Source organism: Mus caroli, chromosome X, assembly GCF_900094665.2.
Source record: "Mus caroli chromosome X, CAROLI_EIJ_v1.1, whole genome shotgun sequence".
NCBI classification, from domain to species: Eukaryota; Metazoa; Chordata; class Mammalia; order Rodentia; family Muridae; genus Mus; species Mus caroli.
In genome coordinates, this window is record NC_034589.1 from 68,870,143 (window position 1) to 68,888,617 (window position 18,475).

The window sequence follows — 18,475 nt, forward strand, 5'->3', positions numbered from 1 at the left end:
GCCTGCCACTGCCTCCCAAGTGCTGGGATTAAAGGTGTGCACCACCACGCCCGGCTGAGACTCTGTCTCAAATCAACCAACCAACCAACCAAAACCAAACAAACAAAACATATTCACCCATCTCTGCCTTTACCACATCAAAAGGGGTCTTAGTGGGTACAGTTGAAAGGCATGCTGCCTTTGAGGGCATTTGTGGCTGTGTGTCTCTTTCCTGGGGGGCCAGGCTGGAAGTCAAGAAAAAGGTGGAATAGGGTTATCAAAACTTCTGGGACTTACTGGGCTTGACCCGGAGGTCAATAGGTTCCTTTTGAATGATGGTCCGGGTACCAGGAAAGTGGGCATTGCAGATGTAGTCTGAATGACTGTCTGAGGTAAGCACATTGGCAAAATATAGGTCTCCATTCTGGCCCATGGACACCCGCTCATCTTGTTTGATGTGCAAAATCTCTGCAGAAGAAGAGACAAGAAAATGGAGGTAGGAATCTGTTGAAGAAGACCCCTAGCCCCCATGTTCCAGGCAGCAATTCCTTCTGGCACCCACTGCTGTTCATCCAGTAGATCCTAAGTGGGGCTGCACTGGGTGGAGGGTTGCAAGGCAGAACTACTGATTCTCCTTCCTCCACTTCCACAGGTTTTACAGTCTCCTTCGGCCACTTGGGGGCACCTAGAAAGGACAGAGACTGGCATTCTCATCTTGATCAAAACAGTTGAAGACAAGAAGGAGGAGAGATAGGGGAGGTCATGGTGATTCACAAGGGTGTGAAGGGGCCAGGTGGAATTTCACATAAAGGGAAGCAAAAATTCTGGATGTTTCTGAGGCTCATAGTGGAGATGGGGGCCCCACAGCAAAGAGATGGTAAGCAGGGAGCCAACTGACCATGAAGGGTTAATCCACTACAATTTTCAGCTCTCCCACCCACCCTGAGGAAAGGACAAGAATGGTGGGGGGAGGCTGAGGTGCAGCTATGGGGGGAGGGGAGCTATGGAAGGATGCGGGAGCCACAGACCCTTCCATCATCTTGACACAGGAAACCATGGCAACGGTTCCCAAGGTAACTAAAGAAGAGAGTGCTTCAGGAGGCAGAAAACTCAGTGAGGATGGAATGCAGAGGGAAAACCCCAGGGAAAGGGTGACACATATAAAGACACAGCTCTAGAAATAGGAATCAGGAATGAGAGGGATGGAGAAGCCAAGTTAGAGATGCAGAAGGAGTGTAAGGCAGCAGAGACAGAAGTGGGAAAACCAAGAAAAGATAAACGGCAGAGATGACAGAGATAAGCTAAAAAGTGGAAGGGGAAAACCCAGGCAGAAATAGCAGCTACAAAGGCCAAGCCAGGGAGTGACTCAGACAGAGACAGGTAGGCAGAGAGGAAGGCAAAGTAGACTCTGAGGCAGTCACCCACTCATTCAAGCCAATCCATGCTCCCAGCCCACCAGCAACCATCACAAGATAGACACCAAGAAAGACTAATAGAAAGAAGGGGCAATGAGGTAACAAGAAGTTCAGTGGGAAAAGAGTGTGGAAGGGTGGATAGACTACTGGAGAAAATAGGGAAGGACAATGGGGACAGCTAGGGTAGGGTGAGGGCAGTCAGGGCACCTAGGCACCTCAATCACAACACAACCAGCTAAGGGGACAGTTGTTGCCAGTCAGGCCCCGGCTCAGCTCCCAGGATCTAAGGACCTTCCTTTCAGGTACCCCAAGCCCTTCCTGGCCCTGTAGTGCTTCGCACCCTCAGCCACGAGCTGGATCTCATGCGACATGGCAGTTCCTAGCTTATTGCTGGCATAGCAGCGATAGATGCCCTGAAACCTCTGGGCAAAGCTGTTGTTGCCTTCGATGGTGAAGGAGCCAGAATAGGGTGCCTCATGCACCACTACACCCAATTCTTCCTTGGGTTTGAAGTGGATGCCATCTTTCGTCCAGCGGAACCTGTGGGCAGAGCATGGATAAGAGGTTCTAGCACTCAAAACATGCTGCAATATGATAGGGGTGAGTGTTCCTGAAGGCAGGGAACCCCATCTGGTGGGCCCAGAGTGGACAGGGACTCAGGGTCACAACCCATATCTGAGGCTTCTAGACTCAGAAGTTAGGTGACCCAAGGAGGCCTGAGAGCTAGAGGCTGAGGTCAGCTGTCATCAACAGAGGGTCAGAGGGTGGGGGCCACTTACTGCACTTGGGGTGTGCCTCTGGCTTCACATTTCAGGCTTATGTCATCTGTTGGGAAGACAACCAGGCGCCGTGGAGACTGTTCTGTGATGACAGGTGGCTCTAGCACTGGAGACAAAATAAGAAAAATGGAGAAAATTATGTTTGGTTGATACCATGGCCTCAACCTCTGTCTCAACCTGAGGATAGCAGGGCACTTAGGAAGCCCATAGCCAGTGAGCATATGTGGAAAAGGAGAAGCTAAGAGACACAGGAAATCAGAAATGGACACATGAGGAACAGAGAAGATAACCAATAGAAGTTAGAGAAAGGAGAAAGAAGAAAGAGACATACAGGGACAGACAGAGAAACAAAGACAGAAAAAAAAAACAGACAAAGGCACAGAGAGAATAGTCTGTGGCCATATTACCCCAAATGAATCTGATCTCAGAAGCTAAGTAGGCCTGGTTTAGTACTTGCATAAGAGAGATAGAAAGAACAAAAATTTGAGAGAAAGAACAAAAAACAGAGAAAGCAAGAAGGGTAACTCCAGCACTCAAAGGGCAGAGCAAACAGATCTCTGAGTCCCAGGACAGCCTGATCTACAGAGTTCCAGGACAGCCAGGGCTACATGGAGAAACCCTGTCTTTAATACCCCACCCCCAAAAGAAGAGCAATTCCTAGTGGTGAGAGATAGCACCAGAGTGACAGCAATAGACAGAAACAGTGTGAGAATGACAGAAATCCCAACAGAAGCAGAGACAGAGCAAAGATGTTAAACTCAGGTGAGAGAAGAAGCCAAGAGGAGCCTCTAGATTGAGTTAAAGGGACAAGAGACAAGGGACCTGAGCCAAAAAAGCCCCAATCAACCCACTTACAGCACTACAGGAAAAGTAAGTGTTCTCCAATATATAGAACAAAGGTGTGCTGGCTCAGCCAAAGGTCCCTCCCCCTCCCCCTGTTTGTGGCCTTTAAGTATGCTCTCCCACTCCTCCAACTTACCATGGTGTCCTTTATCTGAGAATCCAGACAGCAAGGGAGAGAAGGGAAAGAAATGCTGAGAGCAGTCCCAATAGGGCCTGATGGCAGGAGAAGCATGCTGGAGCAGACTCCCATGGAGAAGAGACATGGAAAGGTTATGGAAATTCAGGGGCACTGGACAGAACCCCTGGATGGCACAATGTTCAACAAGAAAGGCTTCACCAGATACAGCCCTAGGATTTGTAGGCCCAGAAATACAAAACTTTTGTCTTTATAGTAAAGGGTGTTGTTATAGCCCCTGCCAAGGTTGGTAAGGCCAATAGAAATAAACTCTTCTCCCAAGATGCCTTGGAAGATTTGGAGACAGACAGCCTGGCAACTGGCGCCTTCCCCTGCTCCAGCCCACTTCCCTTCTAATCCAATTAGTGCAGCTCAGTGTTTTCAATTAGGAAGGCCCAGCCTTCAGAGCCTGGTGCCCCTCCTCCTCAAGCCTTCCCAAAGGCCCTGCCAGCATCTGAGTTTCCATAGCCCTCCGAACCTGCACCAGCCATCCTCTCCTTCCTTCCTCCCAGGAGATCACCAAGCTCCCTGGGGCAGAGGAGCTGCCCCAACCCAGGACTCAACTGAGCAGCAAAGGAATGGAGAAAGGGGAGAGGAAGGAACAAGAACACTGGGTTGGCTCTGAAAGCTTTGTCTCTGCAGACTTCAGCTTCAGCATAAGGCTCCCAGAAGAGAAAATGGGACTCCCTAGGAAAAATGCAGAAGTCTATGATCTGGGGAGAAGCCAATCTGAGAGCAGGAGAGTGACAGCAGTGACAGAATAAGGGGAATCAACTCAGTGGAAGAAACATGAAGAGAGACAAAGGAGCCTGGAGAGGCTGGCGAAGGGGAAATGGAAGGCAGGTCTCAATAGGTAGACAGCATGTCTGCCTGTTACATCATTTCAAAGTCAGTACCAAGGACTGGCCATTGCCCAGGGCAGCCTCAGAGCTGCTCTGGTCTCTGGCCTACTTATTTGTCTTCACTGCCACTTTTTTTTTTTTCTAAATTCACCCTGCCCCCACCACACAAGAGACACACCCAGCCCATCTGGCAGCAGGGCAGGCTGATACCCAGCATAAGGCTGTGGCATTTTAGATTAGGAAGCAGACCTTGAAAAGCAAGTGAAAGACAAAGAAGGAAGGACCACTATATATCTATGAATGTGCAAAAGTTAGGGTCTGGCACATGTGTAGATGTCGTGGAATGTGCATATCTGTTGGTGTATATGTGTATATCTGGGCCTTAATAGAACACATGGGCAGACTTGTCTGTGTATGCTTGCATCTTAGTGCACAGTGCTGTACTATACAGCCCCATGTCTATATAGACAATTATTCCTTGATTTCTGTGTAGATAACTACTCCTTTAAGTGTAAATCACCAGTGTGTATTTCTGGTGGTGTGTGCCATTCCATTCATATCTCTGTGCCTAGTTAGAACAAGTGTCTATTTCATATTCCCAGCACACTTGTATGTCCCTAAGCATCTCTGGAGGATAAGGAATGGGTGTAGGGATCTCGATGTGAGTGTCTAAGGTAGTAGCCTTAACCTCTGGGCCATCAATCTCTCTTCACCTCCTCTAAAGTTTGTTATACCCTGATGTACAATGCCTCTCAAGTTCACCTCTCTTGGCTCCTATCCCATTCTTGGCAGTCTTCCTCACCCCTGCTCTGGAGTTTGACTCTCTTTATTCCTGGATTCAGAAATAAAGATAGCAGAGTGGACAAGGATTAAAGCCTAGTAACTCAATATGCATAAACACCATTATATATGGTACTCTCTGAAATGCTTTCCTACAGGATGACAACACTTAGTGCAGTGTGCCTACAACTCTTGCTGAAACTTGGGTGGAAATCTCATCACAGTAAACATATCCTTCATATGTAAACATGCTCTACTCACCCATACACCTGTACATCCATCCTACTACAAAAAAATGTTATAGGCAAATACCTTCACAAACCTGACCTCTAAATAAGTTAGAGAGACTCACAAACTTACTGAAATAGGAAATTAAAATCATGTCTAGCAACAGTCATCTACTAAGTTAAAATACACACATCATATACACACACAAATGAACAAACCAACTCAAAAGGCTAGTCCCACTACAGCTACACTCCACAATAGCCACACACTTACCTGTGATAGCTCTCCAAGCATCAAAAACATACGTGTTCCAGCTCTTTCCCCAATGTCTCCAAATAATTACACCCCCCGAAGAATTCAGAAAGCTGTTGAGTCAAGACCTGGTGTTTCAAGGTGTCTTTTCCTGACTCAGTTAAGAGACAAGATTACCCAGGGCCTAAGCTGATATCTTAAGACTGCCCATTCACCTGGCTTCCACATCCATGGGATGTGTTCAGAGGGATTGGAAGCAGAGAAGAGAGTGGGTTTGGAAAGGGTGTTCATTCAAAAGGAGAGCAGAGGAAAGGGTCCAGATGGATATCTTTTTCACGGTCTGCTGTCCGTGGTGCTGGAGACCTATGTGTTCCTGTCCATGGTGCTGACACCCCCCATGCTTTCTCCCTGACCCTTCAAAAGGTAGAGAGTCCTGGGTAACTCTTGCCCACCCCATGTTACAGAAGAAGTGAGGGCTAAAAATGGGATAAAGTGAAGAAGTAAAAGATAAAGAAGAGCTCTCAGCACAGCAGTGGTAGGAAGTGCTGAAGCTCACTTCAGTTACTCACATTCGTCAGGAATCTGTATGAGCAGGCAGGGGCTGCAGAGGAGGAGAGGCCACACGTACCGCAGCATCACGGCCATCTTCCTGTCAGCTCAGCAGCTCGGTGCAGCACAACTGGCCAGATTCCACTCACCCTCCTGCTGGTGGTTTGTTTCCAGTGGTAGCTGCTGACAGTGGTGGGGGGGGGGGCGTACTGAGAGAAGGGAGGAGGGAAGGTGGGTGAGGAGAGAAAAGAGTGGATGGTGCAGCCATTAGTGAATAACATCTAGGCCCAGATCTTGGCCCTGCCCCCAGCTGGCTAGTTCCCTATCCCCATTTTCCTCCTTCCTACACAAGCAATCCCACCTTGGAAAGAGAAACCTTTAAGAGATCACCTTGGTTGGAACTCCAAATTCCCTTTTATTCCCTTCTTTTGGTTTGTGCCTTTCTGCCAGCTGCCTCTCCAGCATCAACAATACCACAATTAACTTCCCTGTAGGTACCATCAGGATATGTGTGTGTTGATATACCTGTAAGCAGGTGTCCAAAGGCCTGTGCATAGATACAGATCTGCTCTGGATGTGGGGAGTATTTATGTGGACATGAATGCATATATTGATGTGTGTGTCTGAAAGTGACTGTGGAGGATGAATCCCTGTGACTCTAGCTCATACACATAAATGTAAAGAGCATTCCTTGTAGTTTCATTGTTATCTTTCCAAGAGCTGTCTGATCCCTGGGAGCTATCTGCATCTATAAGCTGGAGGCTTGGGGAACAGGGTAGGAAAGGAGAAAATGGGCCCAAGATGGCTGCATTTCATTGAATACACTCAAGAAAAGGAAGAGAGGATTATAAATAAAGCCTGCTTTTAAGAACTGGGAGAAAGAAAAGAAAAAAAGCATTTCCTTGCTACTCTTCAGCCCTCAGAGGGCAACAGTGGGAACTATGTCCTTCCTATTGCTACATGTTCCAGGCCAGGGTCATGTAAAGTTCTGGGACATTTCCCAAAACACCTCTCAGGTCTGGCAGTCTCAGTACTTGGTTCTTTTGTTGAGTCTTCAGAGTTCAACTGCTAGATGCATCCACTTCAAGCCCAAGTCATTCCAAGAATGTTACCCTGGATGCAGTGGGGCCCAGAGACTTGGAGTCCAGACAAGGATTAGGAGAAGAAATAGACTTCCAAGAAAACAGGGCACTTTGACACAATAAAATACATGAAAGAGGAAAAGGTAATGATCAAATGAACATTCAGACAAAGGAAGAGCTAGTGTTGTTAGGTAACTGAGTTAGATGCCATGAACCCTAATCTGGATGCCCTCAATAAATCATCCAACCAGGATCTTATGAAAGTAGAGTGCCTCATCTAGAACACCTAAGTTTTAAAAGCAAGTAAGTGAGGCCAATAAGATGGTTCCATGGGTAAAGATGCTTGGCACCAAGCCAAATAGCATGAGTTTGCTCCCTGGAGTCCATATAATGTAAGGAGAGAGCTGATTTGAACAAATTATTCTCTGATCTCCAAGTAAGCATCCTGGTATAAAGACACAAATTAAAAAATATAAAGGAAAGATTAAAACACCCAAAAGGAAGGTCATGTTAAGGCATTTGAACTCCATCAGGAGGCAGCCAGGAGTCACAAATCAATTTCACCCAAGGTGGTGATCTGAGAGTAGCAGTCAACTTGTAGCTTTGCCCTACAAAGCTGGTGAGGGTGGCAGAGCACCAGAGTGGGTCAACATAGCTGGCCTGGAGGCCAAGGGAATGATTTAAACAGTAGGAAGTGGAAAATGGATGATCAGTCCAAACCTTCAAGAGCTGAGCTGGGGCCCAGAATAGAACAGTGGTTTTGTTTTACCAACACCTCCCCCAACAAAGCCAATGATAGCAGGGCCAGGCAGCCCCAGGCAGCCTTAGTCTTGACTTCAAGGCCTGTAGGAAGCAGTGGGAGACTTAGATCAGAGAGCAAGGGATCAAACAACAGCCTTGGGAGCTCTGAGTCCTGGTCTGAGGTGGGGGTGGGGTGGGGACTGGAGCAAGGAAAGCTCAAAGGACTGTCCTGTCTGGGAGGATGCTTTGATTCTCTATGTGTTGAACTGGGGATTTCTATCAAGCCACTTCCTCATTTTTCTCCAAACCTATGATCCCAGAATAAGGTTTGGTATACATGCAAAGTGAGGAGCAGGGGATGAGAATATTGTGTTATTCTGCATTTGCCCCATCCTGGATCTATCTTAATAACTGCACATTCAATTTATTTTTATGTCTCCTAGTATTATTTGTTATGTGTCTTGTCACTGGTCTGGACACTCAGAGACAGGCATGAAGGAGCCAGGAGATTGAGAAGCCTTTGACAGATGGGGGGCGGGGTGTCTCTTCTGTCTCTCTTCCCACTGCTGCTGGGTCTCTGATCTCTCACCATTCCTCAGGCAATTATAGAGAGAGCTAAGGTTGTTAGCTCAGCAGGCCCTGACCCCCCATCAGCACTATGAAGGGCAAAAAGGGGGGGTAAGTGTTCTACAGATGGAGCCAAGGCCAAGCCTGCCAAGGGTGACAGACAGAGTGAGAAAAAGGCAGGAGGAAGCAGGAGAGTCTGAGAAGCAGGGTTAGGGGGCTGGGAAGAGATGACAAAGACAGCTGTTAGAAGACTAGATAGCCAAGAGACAAATAAGATTAAGAAATATAGAAACAGAGATCTGGGCAGTGGGGACAGGAGAAAAATAAAAAGGAATACAAAGGATGAAAGGTAAGTGCAAAAAGCAGTGCAGAAAGAGAAGGGTAAGGGGGAGTTGTGTGCACCTGCATGCAAGCCACTGCTACCTCCCTTTCCAGTAGTCTCAGTTCCTGGGTGGGTTGGGGAGGGAGAGGTGCCAAGAAAGGGTTGGGAGAAAAAGACACAATGAGTCTGGGTTAGTGTAGGGAGTTTCTCTGCTTGGAGGTCAATCTGGGTCCAGAAGAAAGCCTGGGATAGTAGAGATGCTGAGCACTGAGGCCAGAGAGACAAAGCACCACAATGACACTTATGGAACTGGAGCAGGAAGACAGTTGTAAGATAAAATAAACGATTCACTGTTGGCTAATGCACATGTGCCAGAGAACAGGTGGAGGTTCCCACAGAGAGGATGGTTATGATGGAGAAGACCCTAGAGAAGCTCAACAGATCCTTCCAAGATTGCTGCTGAGTGCACACTGGCACAGAATAGGCAGCCACCTATTCTGACTGGGGGAGGTGCACAAAAAATCACAGGCATGATAGTGTGTGTGTGTGTGTGTGTGTGTGTGTGTGTGTGTGTGTGTGTGTACATCAATCATGTACACCTCTCACTGTGTATACCTACCACACAATTGTGGAATGTAAAACAAAGGTGAGAATACTCCCAAGTGAAGCCAGCCTCCAGTCATCCTACCCACATTGTGGCAAATCTTATATGGCCAGGGAGAAAAATGGTATAGCAATCATTGGGAGAGGCAAGTCCAGGAGATGAGAGTCAAGACCACAGGACAGGGCTCAGTAACAGCTCTTTTTTTTTCCCCAGAAGCAGGGTTTCTCTGTGTAGCCCTGGCTGTCTCAGAAATCTGGCTGCCTCTGCCTCCTGAGTGCTGGGATTCCCGAGTGCTGGGATTAAAGGCATGCGCCACCACGCCCGGCTCAGTAACAGCTCTTAAAGAGCCTTGCCTTGGCCATTCTGTGTCCTGCCTAAGTCCCATGGGGAGTCCTCTTGTCTACACCACACCATGTCACTGTCATCAGTGCTGCATTGCTAGCAAAGCCAGTTGCCAGGGAAGGGTCTAAGAGGTCATGGTACCATCATCTGCTACATATGCAGCTAGAGACACAGTTCTGGGGGGTACTGGTTAGTTCATATTGTTGTTCCATCTATAGGGTTGCAGACCCCTTTAGCTCCTTGGGTACTTTCTCTAGCTCCTCCATTGGGGGCCCTGTGTTCCATCCTATAGCTGACTGTGAGCATCCACTTCTGTATTTACCAGGCAGGCATTGGCATAGCCTCACAAGAGAGCTATGACAGGGTCCTGTCAGCAAAATCTTTCTGGCATATGCAATAGTGTCTGGGAGGAGAGGCCCTTGGTATTGCAAAGATCATATGCCCCAGTACAGGGGAATGCCAGGGTCAGGAAGCAGGAGTGAGTGGATTGGGGAGCAGGGTGGGGGGAGGGTACAGGGGGCTTTGGGGTAGCATTTGAAATGTAAATGAAGAAAATATCTAATAAAAAAGAAATAGCTAAAAAAAAAGGTCATGGTACTGGACTAAGACTTAGGGTCATTGTTTCAACCTCTGAGCACATGCGCGTGCACATACACACATGCACACACACACACTCCAAGGATACCCTGCAAATGCACTTGGAACACATGCCTAACCAGCTCCAGGACTGCCACTGCTGGTCTTTCAAAAAAAAAAAAAAAAAGAAGAAGCAGGAAGAGGGCCCTTCAAAGGTGGATCAAATAATCTCCAAGCCTCCTACTCAGTGTCTAGGGAAATGGTATCAGGCCAGAATGGGGGCAGTACTGGGGGCTCAGTGCTCTGAGTATATATCAGGGACAGAATGGATGGCAGGTTACCTATATCTCAGGCCTGGGAGGCAATAGAAGACATTTGGTATTCTGTCGATAGTGACATGAAGGTATCAGTATCACCTAAACATTATTCACTATGCCCCTTTAAGGCTTTCTCCCAACCAAATAGGTTATGGCTCTTGAGTTTCTATGGTGATGGAGCCTGACAGCAAAAGTGGTTGAAGTCTTGTTGTAGCCTTTTGGGTTATTTAGATAATACATAAAGAAGAATTCTTGAGAAAGCCCCTACAGGTATTTGGAAGCCCAGAAGTCTTAGACTCCTCTCTACCTCCTCCTTAAGGGAAGACTGAAGAGAGTACATTCCATTCAGTCTCAGCCTTCTTTATCCCAGCCCCCTCCCTCATCCTGCCTGAGGCTTCTGTCTCCAAGGCAACTAAGGCTCACCTGTTAAGGACTATTCTTAAATGATGAAAAGGGAGCACATAGAGGTTAACCCTTTGTGAGGAAGGGAGGGAGGATCCTCATCATTGGCTGGGTCTATCGGACACTCCCTCAACCATGATCTCTGTCAGCTCCATTTTCTTAAGTGAACTCATAGCATTTACCACCTACCAGGGACGACTCTAAGCACTTTTCCACAGACTCATTTCATCCTTATTAGCTCCATTTGACAAGTGACAAAATTGAGGCCCAGAGCTGAACTGTGTGCAGGGCTGCCATAGGCACTCAGTCAGGGTGGAGTTTTAAATGGTGTAGAGGCTCCGGAAGCTGCCAAAAGCTCCTCTAACATCCTAATTTGTTTCTGCTTGAATCCTATAGAACCAGAGGCCTGGTCAAGTATGGTGACCAAGACATCCTGTCCCCTGGGGAAGGGCTTATTTGCTAAGCAAATATAGAAGGTAAGTAGTAGAGTACTGGAAGGACAGGCATGAGGGAGTCCCATGTAAGCAACAGCATATCTTCATGGAGCAGGCTTGACCCAAACAACCTATCTGCCCTTCTACTTGGGTTCCGCTCAGCCTGAAACCCTCCCTATAAGACTCATATAACACCACTTCATCCAAGTAGTCAATTTAAGAGAAGGCTAACTGCTTTTCTGGTTGGACTCAGAGGCAGACTGGGTTTCTTTGTCCCCTCACTACTAACCCAAATCTTAACCAAAGGCACACAAAGGTCTCTCTCTCCAGCCAGAGCTTAGGAACAGAAATGGCTCTGTCTCTGTACTAAGGAGTGATAGAGAACTAGGAGCCAGAATTCACCCCAACAGAGCACAGACCAGGATTCAGCTTTCCAGAATATTGAAGGCAGAGCCACAAAGCAGTAGCAGGTATCAGAACTCTCCTGGCCCTGGATTTCATGGGTCAGGTAGGATGAGCCTCCCAGTGAGGGGCTTAAGGGGCCACCAAACAAATAGGCAATCCATGTGAACTAGTGGAGGTAAATGTGATGAACATAGTAGCATCTGACCAGTCTCCAATTCCAAGTGACTCCTGGAAGTGGCTCAGACACTGCCAGGACCCCAGCAGATCAGACCCTTAGGGCGTCTATTCCCAAAGGGTTAAAGGGCATAAGAGGCACAGGAAGCATGAGAGTGGACAATGGTGCTTCTGTCCTCCCTATGGCCTAAACATTCCTAAGGCATGAACGAAGCCATCTGGGGAGGAGACCCAAGGGAATAACCAAATCCTGGCCTGGTCAGAGGCTCTGCCCCCCACAAGAACCAGTGCTGCATTAGCCAGCCACCACCCCGGTCCCACCCCTTCCCAGCATAGACTCTGTTAGAGCCACTGAAGAGATCCATGTATACACAGGAAGATGTGCATGTGTGCATGCTGTCTCTCAAGAACATACACACAGATATACAAATATGCACAGACAACCAAACAGGAGCCTAATGCCAGCAAATAAGACTAATGGAAGTTACACAAATACACACGTGACCAGATACACGAGCCTCATACATGCAAATAAAAATACTAGAACACACACACACAGGCTCAAAGCTTCCCAGCAACCCAACTTTTGCATGAAGACCTCCAAACTAGGGCTACCTCCTCCATTTTTGCCTGGCACTGAATGCTTTATACTGGAGTTCTGAGGGGGGGGGCATAAAGATACAGTCCTTGTCTTTCAAATTCTATCTTCGAACAAAAATTGAGACAAGTGCATATTCTACTACCTTCCTGCCCCACCCATCTGCTGGTTTATGAAGCGGCCACTACTGGGTTTAGGTGCCAGGGACTACTAGCACAAGTTCCTGAGTGGAAATGGAATGGCCTTGCAGCTTTTTAACCTGGAAAAGCTGTGGCAAGCTCCTGGGGCCTTGAGTTGGGGGCAGAGGACAAAGAAAAGATCCCAGAAAGGCCAGCAGAGCAGATCCTCCCCTTGGCAAAAGAATTCTCACCCTCCTCTGGCTCCTCCTTCTCTCTCCAACCACAGCCTTTAGGAAGCCACAAAGACCCTGTTGATATTTGGGAAGCAGGCAGGGTGGTCATCAGATGTTCCTCTCTACCCTCTAAGTCAGTAAAGGCCATATGGTAATGTCTAAGCCCAATTCAGGGACATGGAGACAACTGAGGTACAATAAGGCTCACCTCGATTATGGGACTAGCAACTCTGTGCCAAGCTCAGAGCCATCAGAAGTTACAGAGAGAGGGGAACACCTTAGGGGAAGTACAGGGTGGAGCAAAGAAATACAATATAAACAAAAGGGCAATCAGACAGAGCAAAGGGCACCAACTGGAAGGGGAAGTGGGCCAACAGGGGCAGGGAGGAGGGAAGACAGGAGAGGACAGGAGGGGAAGGCTGTATCTCCACCTTCTATGGGCAAACGAGGAAGAAAGAGAATGGCCCAGCAAGAAGATAACAATGTTAGAGGGGTGCAAGGAGCCTGGGAAAGCAGAAAAAGATGACCAGATTAGAGCAAGTGACAGATGGAAAGGTTATAGGACCCAAGGGATGGGGCTAATGAGGGCCCATTCTAGTTGGCTTCATACAGGAACCTAAGCCTTCCCCATCATGAGAATAGGTGACAGGGCAAAGACACTACCAGCTTGAGACACTAATCCTGGAATTCAGACCCACTACCAGAGCCAGAACTACATGGCACCCCTTCACACCTTGTCCATAAAGGGGGGCCTGGCAGATCTCGGAATGGGACCTCAATTCTACTCCTCACCTTGTATATATGTGGTGATAGGATCATTGGGCTAGGTCATTCTTGCAAGGTCGTGCCAGCCTCACAGTCCAGAGGAGCACCTAGTTGTTGTCATTTTGGTTGGTACCATTTGCCATGAAAGAGATCTTGCATACATCAATGAACCACCACTCTTCACATGATAGCCAGCAAAGCTGAAGCTCAAGTCTGGTGTGGTGGCACAGGCCTATCATCCCAGCATTTGGAAAGGTTGAGGCATGAGGGATGCTTTGAGCTTGAGATCAGCCTCAGCTACATAGTGAGTACTAGATCAGCCAGAGTTACAGAGTGAAACTCTGTCTCAAAAATTAGAAAGAAATTGTGGCCGGGTGGTGCACACCTTTAATCCCAGCACTTGGGAGGCAGAGGCAGGTGGATTTCTGAGTTCGAGGCCAGCCTGGTCTACAGAGTGAGTTCCAGGACAGCCAGGACTATACAGAGAAACCCTGAAACCCTGTCTCGAAACCTCCCCCCCAAAAAAGAAAGAAATTGTGAGGCAGAGGCAGGTAATTTCTGAGTTTGAGGCCATCCTGCTCTAAAGAGAGCACCCCAGGACAGCCAGGGCTATACAGAGAAACTGTCTCAAAAAAAAAATTAAAATCATTAGGAAAGGAAAGGAAAGGAAAGGAAAGGAAAGGAAAGGAAAGGAAAGGAAAGGAAAGGAAAGGAAAGGAAAGGAAAGGAAAGGAAAGGAGTGGTGGCTGAAGCTCAAAATAGGTGAGGGCCAGTCAGTTCAATGATCTCCAGCCATTGAACTGAGCAACAGCCAATATGTCCTCTTCACCCTGCCTAGCCAATCATGGAAAGTGCTTCTCATGGAAAGTAGCTATCTCTCAGTGACAGAAGAGTACAGTCTTGGAAGAAGCCAACTGGGGAGCATAGCAGGACTCCCCTGTCTGCTAGCCTTCCTTCACTGTCTTCTTTTTTCTCTTCAAATTATCATGAAGGAAATAAACGGGAAATCTGTATTTCCAAAGGACAAGGATGGTATTGGTGAGTGGTTACTTACATGTGCATTCTGGCCCAAGCAAGCACTCAGCAGTGAAAAATCTATCTAGCAAATGGCTACCCACCCATGGCTACTCAGTCCCTGGGCAGTCATTCTGGGAACAGCCCCCATGCCTGTGCATGGTGCTTTGCAGAAGGCTAGAGGCTGGGCACTGGGGGAGGAGTCTCTTGGGAGTAGGTAGGAGCTATCCAGGAGTGCTGTGCTGTGATGAATGTCAAATGTGTTTCCCCCTCCTTGGTAATCAGATCACAGGCAATTCCTAATTTCTTTTGTTCTCTATTTCAAATGTATTTCAGTAAGTTGCTCCTGTGTTTTTCAAATGTACTATAACAAAATATCAAGATATATTGCTTTGGGGATTGTACACACAAAAATATAATAGAGAATGACAGACTTTGGAATACAGCAAGGAGGTAGAGAAGTGGGGAGTTCCCAGTTCCAGCCCTGTCACCAATTCGCCATGTGGCCACAGACCCTTGAGGGTGACTGAAGGATTAGTGCCTGAATGGTAAGCAGTATATACAGTGCTGCATAGATGTTGGGCTAGGTAAGAAGCTAGGGTTGTCAAGTCCCACCATCTGCAGCAAGGGGTCCATCAGAGCTGAGGCCTTGGGCAAGCCCCACCCTAGCCACCCTACTAAAGGACCATAAAGGTGGGAAGAAAGGCTGCTGGATCTATTCACCACAAGGGCCATGTGAGTCAGCAAAGACAACACTGGGCTGCTAGTAACCGCTACCACTGGAGTTGCATTAATCAGGATCAAGACATCTACCTGAAAGGGGTGCCAGGCCCCCAGACAGATGGTGGTCTTGCCTCCCTGAGACAGATGTATAGGGGTTCTAGACACTAGATCAGGAGAAGCAGTGGGCTATATCTGTTGTTCTTTTCAATCCCTATCAATCGACACCCTAAAACTCTGAACCAGATAGAAGGGAATAGGGCATGGAAGCGTCCCTCCTCCCATAATTAAACAGAGTATAAAACAATGTCTAAAATTGCTCCAGTCTCTACAGAAAGAGTCCCAGGCACCTTGCTTCCAGAAGTCCCTGGTCCTAAGCCAATGAGGCCCTTCTTCCCTTATTTTTACCTGATGGACCCATGGTCCACACCCATGTGCACCCACAGGCACATCAGCGAGTGCCCAAAACCATCTCTCTTAGTGTAGCCTTTATTGGCCAAAGAACCTAAGGGAGGTTCCGTGCCTGAGAGGAAACTGGTATGCAGTGCATTTGAGGGGATCCCCGGAGGGAATTTGGAAAGGAGAAGGTGAAGAACAAAGCCCCCTCCCCACTTTGGGGTGGAGGGGCAGGCAGCGCCCATCCATCCCTGATCCTTCTCCTCCTCCCATTACCGGAGGAGCTTCGCTCAATCTCCCCCACACCATGCTAGACACTGGCTTCTCCCCCACCCCAGCCGCAATCAGGACTTTAGATGGGGATGAGGAACAGCCACGCCCAGAGCCACACCCCACAGCGGTCGACTGGGTTAGATGGACGTTCTGCTGGGTTCACATTTCCTTCCTCACACACGCATACACCCACAGGGATATGCCAACTTCAGCTCCACTTGCCCATACAGAACCTGCCTGACCACTCCTGGGCCCCTCCCTAAGCATGCATTTGGGGAGCCGCCCAGTTACCCCTCACCTGTCGAGCTCTGGCACCTAGCCACTTTCTCCAACCCCATTCCAGATTGCAGGGCTCAGAGCTCGGTGCCTAGCATGCATGGGTGGGGCTCCAGCCTTCCTACCGAGGAGGCACGAAACCCACTCCCTCTGCGCCCGACCGAGGCGGGCTGGGTCTGGAACGTAGATGGTCGCTGCTGCGGTTAAGGGGACAAACCAGCCTACCTTACCTGTGCCGATCAGGTTGCCAGCTCAGTCTCTGTGCACGCCGACCTCGGACCTGCCACCCAGCGATGCCGCTGCCGACGCGATGTTGCTGCTGCTGCTGCTGCTGCTGCGGCGGCGGCGGCGGCGGCGGCGGCGGCGGCGGCGGGCGGGGCAGCGTGCGCGGGGAAGTGGGGGAGGAAGAGGGAGGGGGAGGTAGTGAGATCACCTCCCCCGCAGCAGGCCCCGCCTCGCCACACCCTCGTTCCTTGTTTTATCTGAACCTGGCCGCAGAGCCCCGCGCGTGATAGGGACCTCGTGTGTATGTGTGGGGTCCTCTTCAGGAGCTTCAGCAGTCCCAGTATCCCCGAGACGAGAGTGACCCCCAACCTCACTATCAGGGATCCCCGCCGCCCTTGAGGCTTATATTGGAAGTCATTTGCAGAAGTATTCTCGGGATCTCGGGGCTGGACAGTGGGGAGAGGATCCAGACTGGGGACCAGATTACCTCGCCTCCACTTGGCCTTTGAGGGCTCTGGCTAGTAATGGGCATTCATATACCATTAGGTCCGGGCCGCACCCTGGTCATGTGTTTGAATGTATCCGCACTCTCAGGGCAGAGCTCCTCTTGGAATCCCTGCCCAGCCACGACGCTAAGCCAGGGTTCTTCAGGGATGTGCGCCTGAACCTGAGTCCCCAGCCTGCGAAGGAGATGTGGCAAGGCACACCATACAGTCCCTCCTAAACACTAGGTCCCAGATTAGGTTAGAAGGGAAAGTTGTCAGAGAGAGCGCCCTTCAACCTGAAACCCCCTACTCCTGATCTTCCTCCCACTTCCCTCCTGCTCAGTGCCTTATTTCTTTGTCCTCGGGATTGGCCTCTTTCTGACCTTTCCTGGTCGACCTACTCTCGCTTACAGCCCTATGGGGAAAGCTTCTGGAAAGGAGATTTTCCCAATGGCGCCCCCTCCCAGGCTTAGGGCTGTGACCTCCCAAGCGAGGCGAAGCAGAGGGGGCTGGAATTCCAAAGTGAGTCCAGCTAGCTGAAGCTGCAGGGCAAGGAAGGCCTAGGGCCCAGATGGCAGATTGCAGCCCTGGTAGGTACGGTATTTTTATGAGCATGCCTGTTACTCAGTGAAGCATTCTGTAGGTCCTCTGCTCAGCCTGCCAACACTCCCCCAGTGGTGCAATGCCCTGATCCCATGAAAACACTTTTGGCACTCTGGCCTGGTTTCCCTTCTCATATGATCACCTCCTGCCAGCTTCCTTCCCGTGAAAGAAAAACTTGGGGATGCCTACTAGCACTCTGTGAAAGTCTGGATGTCTTTCCAGACATCCAAAGTGTACCATGGAGTCTTTAGGAAGAGTCATCTGAATGAAGTGGAGGCTTAAGCAAAGAGCTCAGAGGACACTACTCCTTCTACAGGCCTGCCACTTGGCTCAGATGGATTCAGAATGAAGCTGCGAACCGTACTTATGAAGCTTCACTGGTTCAAATCTTCAGGAGACAGCAGAGGAGACTGAACCAGGCAGCTAGGTCACGAAGCCAGGGACCTTTTTTAGCTGGGCAGAGAATGGTATTTTCCATGAGGCACTGAACTTAGATCAGTTTCATGACTGCACTGATGTAAGAGCGATAGGCCACAAAATTGGCCTCTCCTCTCCAGCTGCTCTCTTCACTGCCTTCTCCCAGACTGCACCCCAGCTGGACCTAGTCTAGGCTTGATGCTCTTCTGGAGCTTACTTTATGGCTCAGTTTCATTTAAAACCTCCATGCCCCTGTCTCATCCTGCTGAGTGCTAGGATTATAGGTGTTCACTATGTCTAGTTCTGTTTGCAAAGCCTAGACACAAGTTTTATTTCATCTCTCAAAAATCTTTGTCTTTTAAGTGTCAGCACTTGGGGGGCAAAAGCAAGCAGATATCTTCTAAGTTTGAGGCCAGTCTGGTTTACAAAGTGAGTTCCAGGCCAGCCAGGGCTGTAATACAGAGAAACCCTGTCTCGAAAAAACAAAAAACAAAAAAGAAAAGCAATTAAAAAGTAAAAATCCAATTGCTTGGCATCATGGTA

The 18,475-nt window shown here is 48.8% G+C and overlaps 1 protein-coding gene across 4 annotated transcripts in view; it reads right to left on the bottom strand.

Moving 5' to 3' along the window:
- Window positions 1-16,542, bottom strand: part of L1cam (L1 cell adhesion molecule) — a 26,437-nt gene extending 9,895 nt beyond the window's left edge. For 2 of the 4 annotated variants that reach the window (XM_029473612.1, XM_021153611.2), the window contains exons 1-7: window positions 16,433-16,542; window positions 5,863-6,051; window positions 3,153-3,167; window positions 2,174-2,279; window positions 1,735-1,934; window positions 542-664; window positions 277-447 (exon numbers count right to left, since the gene is read on the bottom strand). In XM_029473612.1, coding sequence (XP_029329472.1) covers window positions 277-447; window positions 542-664; window positions 1,735-1,934; window positions 2,174-2,279; window positions 3,153-3,167; window positions 5,863-5,938 — 691 coding nt within the window. In that variant the 5' untranslated portion in view covers window positions 5,939-6,051; window positions 16,433-16,542. The remainder of the gene's footprint in view (window positions 1-276; window positions 448-541; window positions 665-1,734; window positions 1,935-2,173; window positions 2,280-3,152; window positions 3,168-5,862; window positions 6,052-16,432) is intronic. The other 2 variants (XM_029473614.1, XM_029473613.1) reach the window with 1 other exon arrangement.
- Between the last annotated feature and the right edge of the window lie 1,933 nt (window positions 16,543-18,475).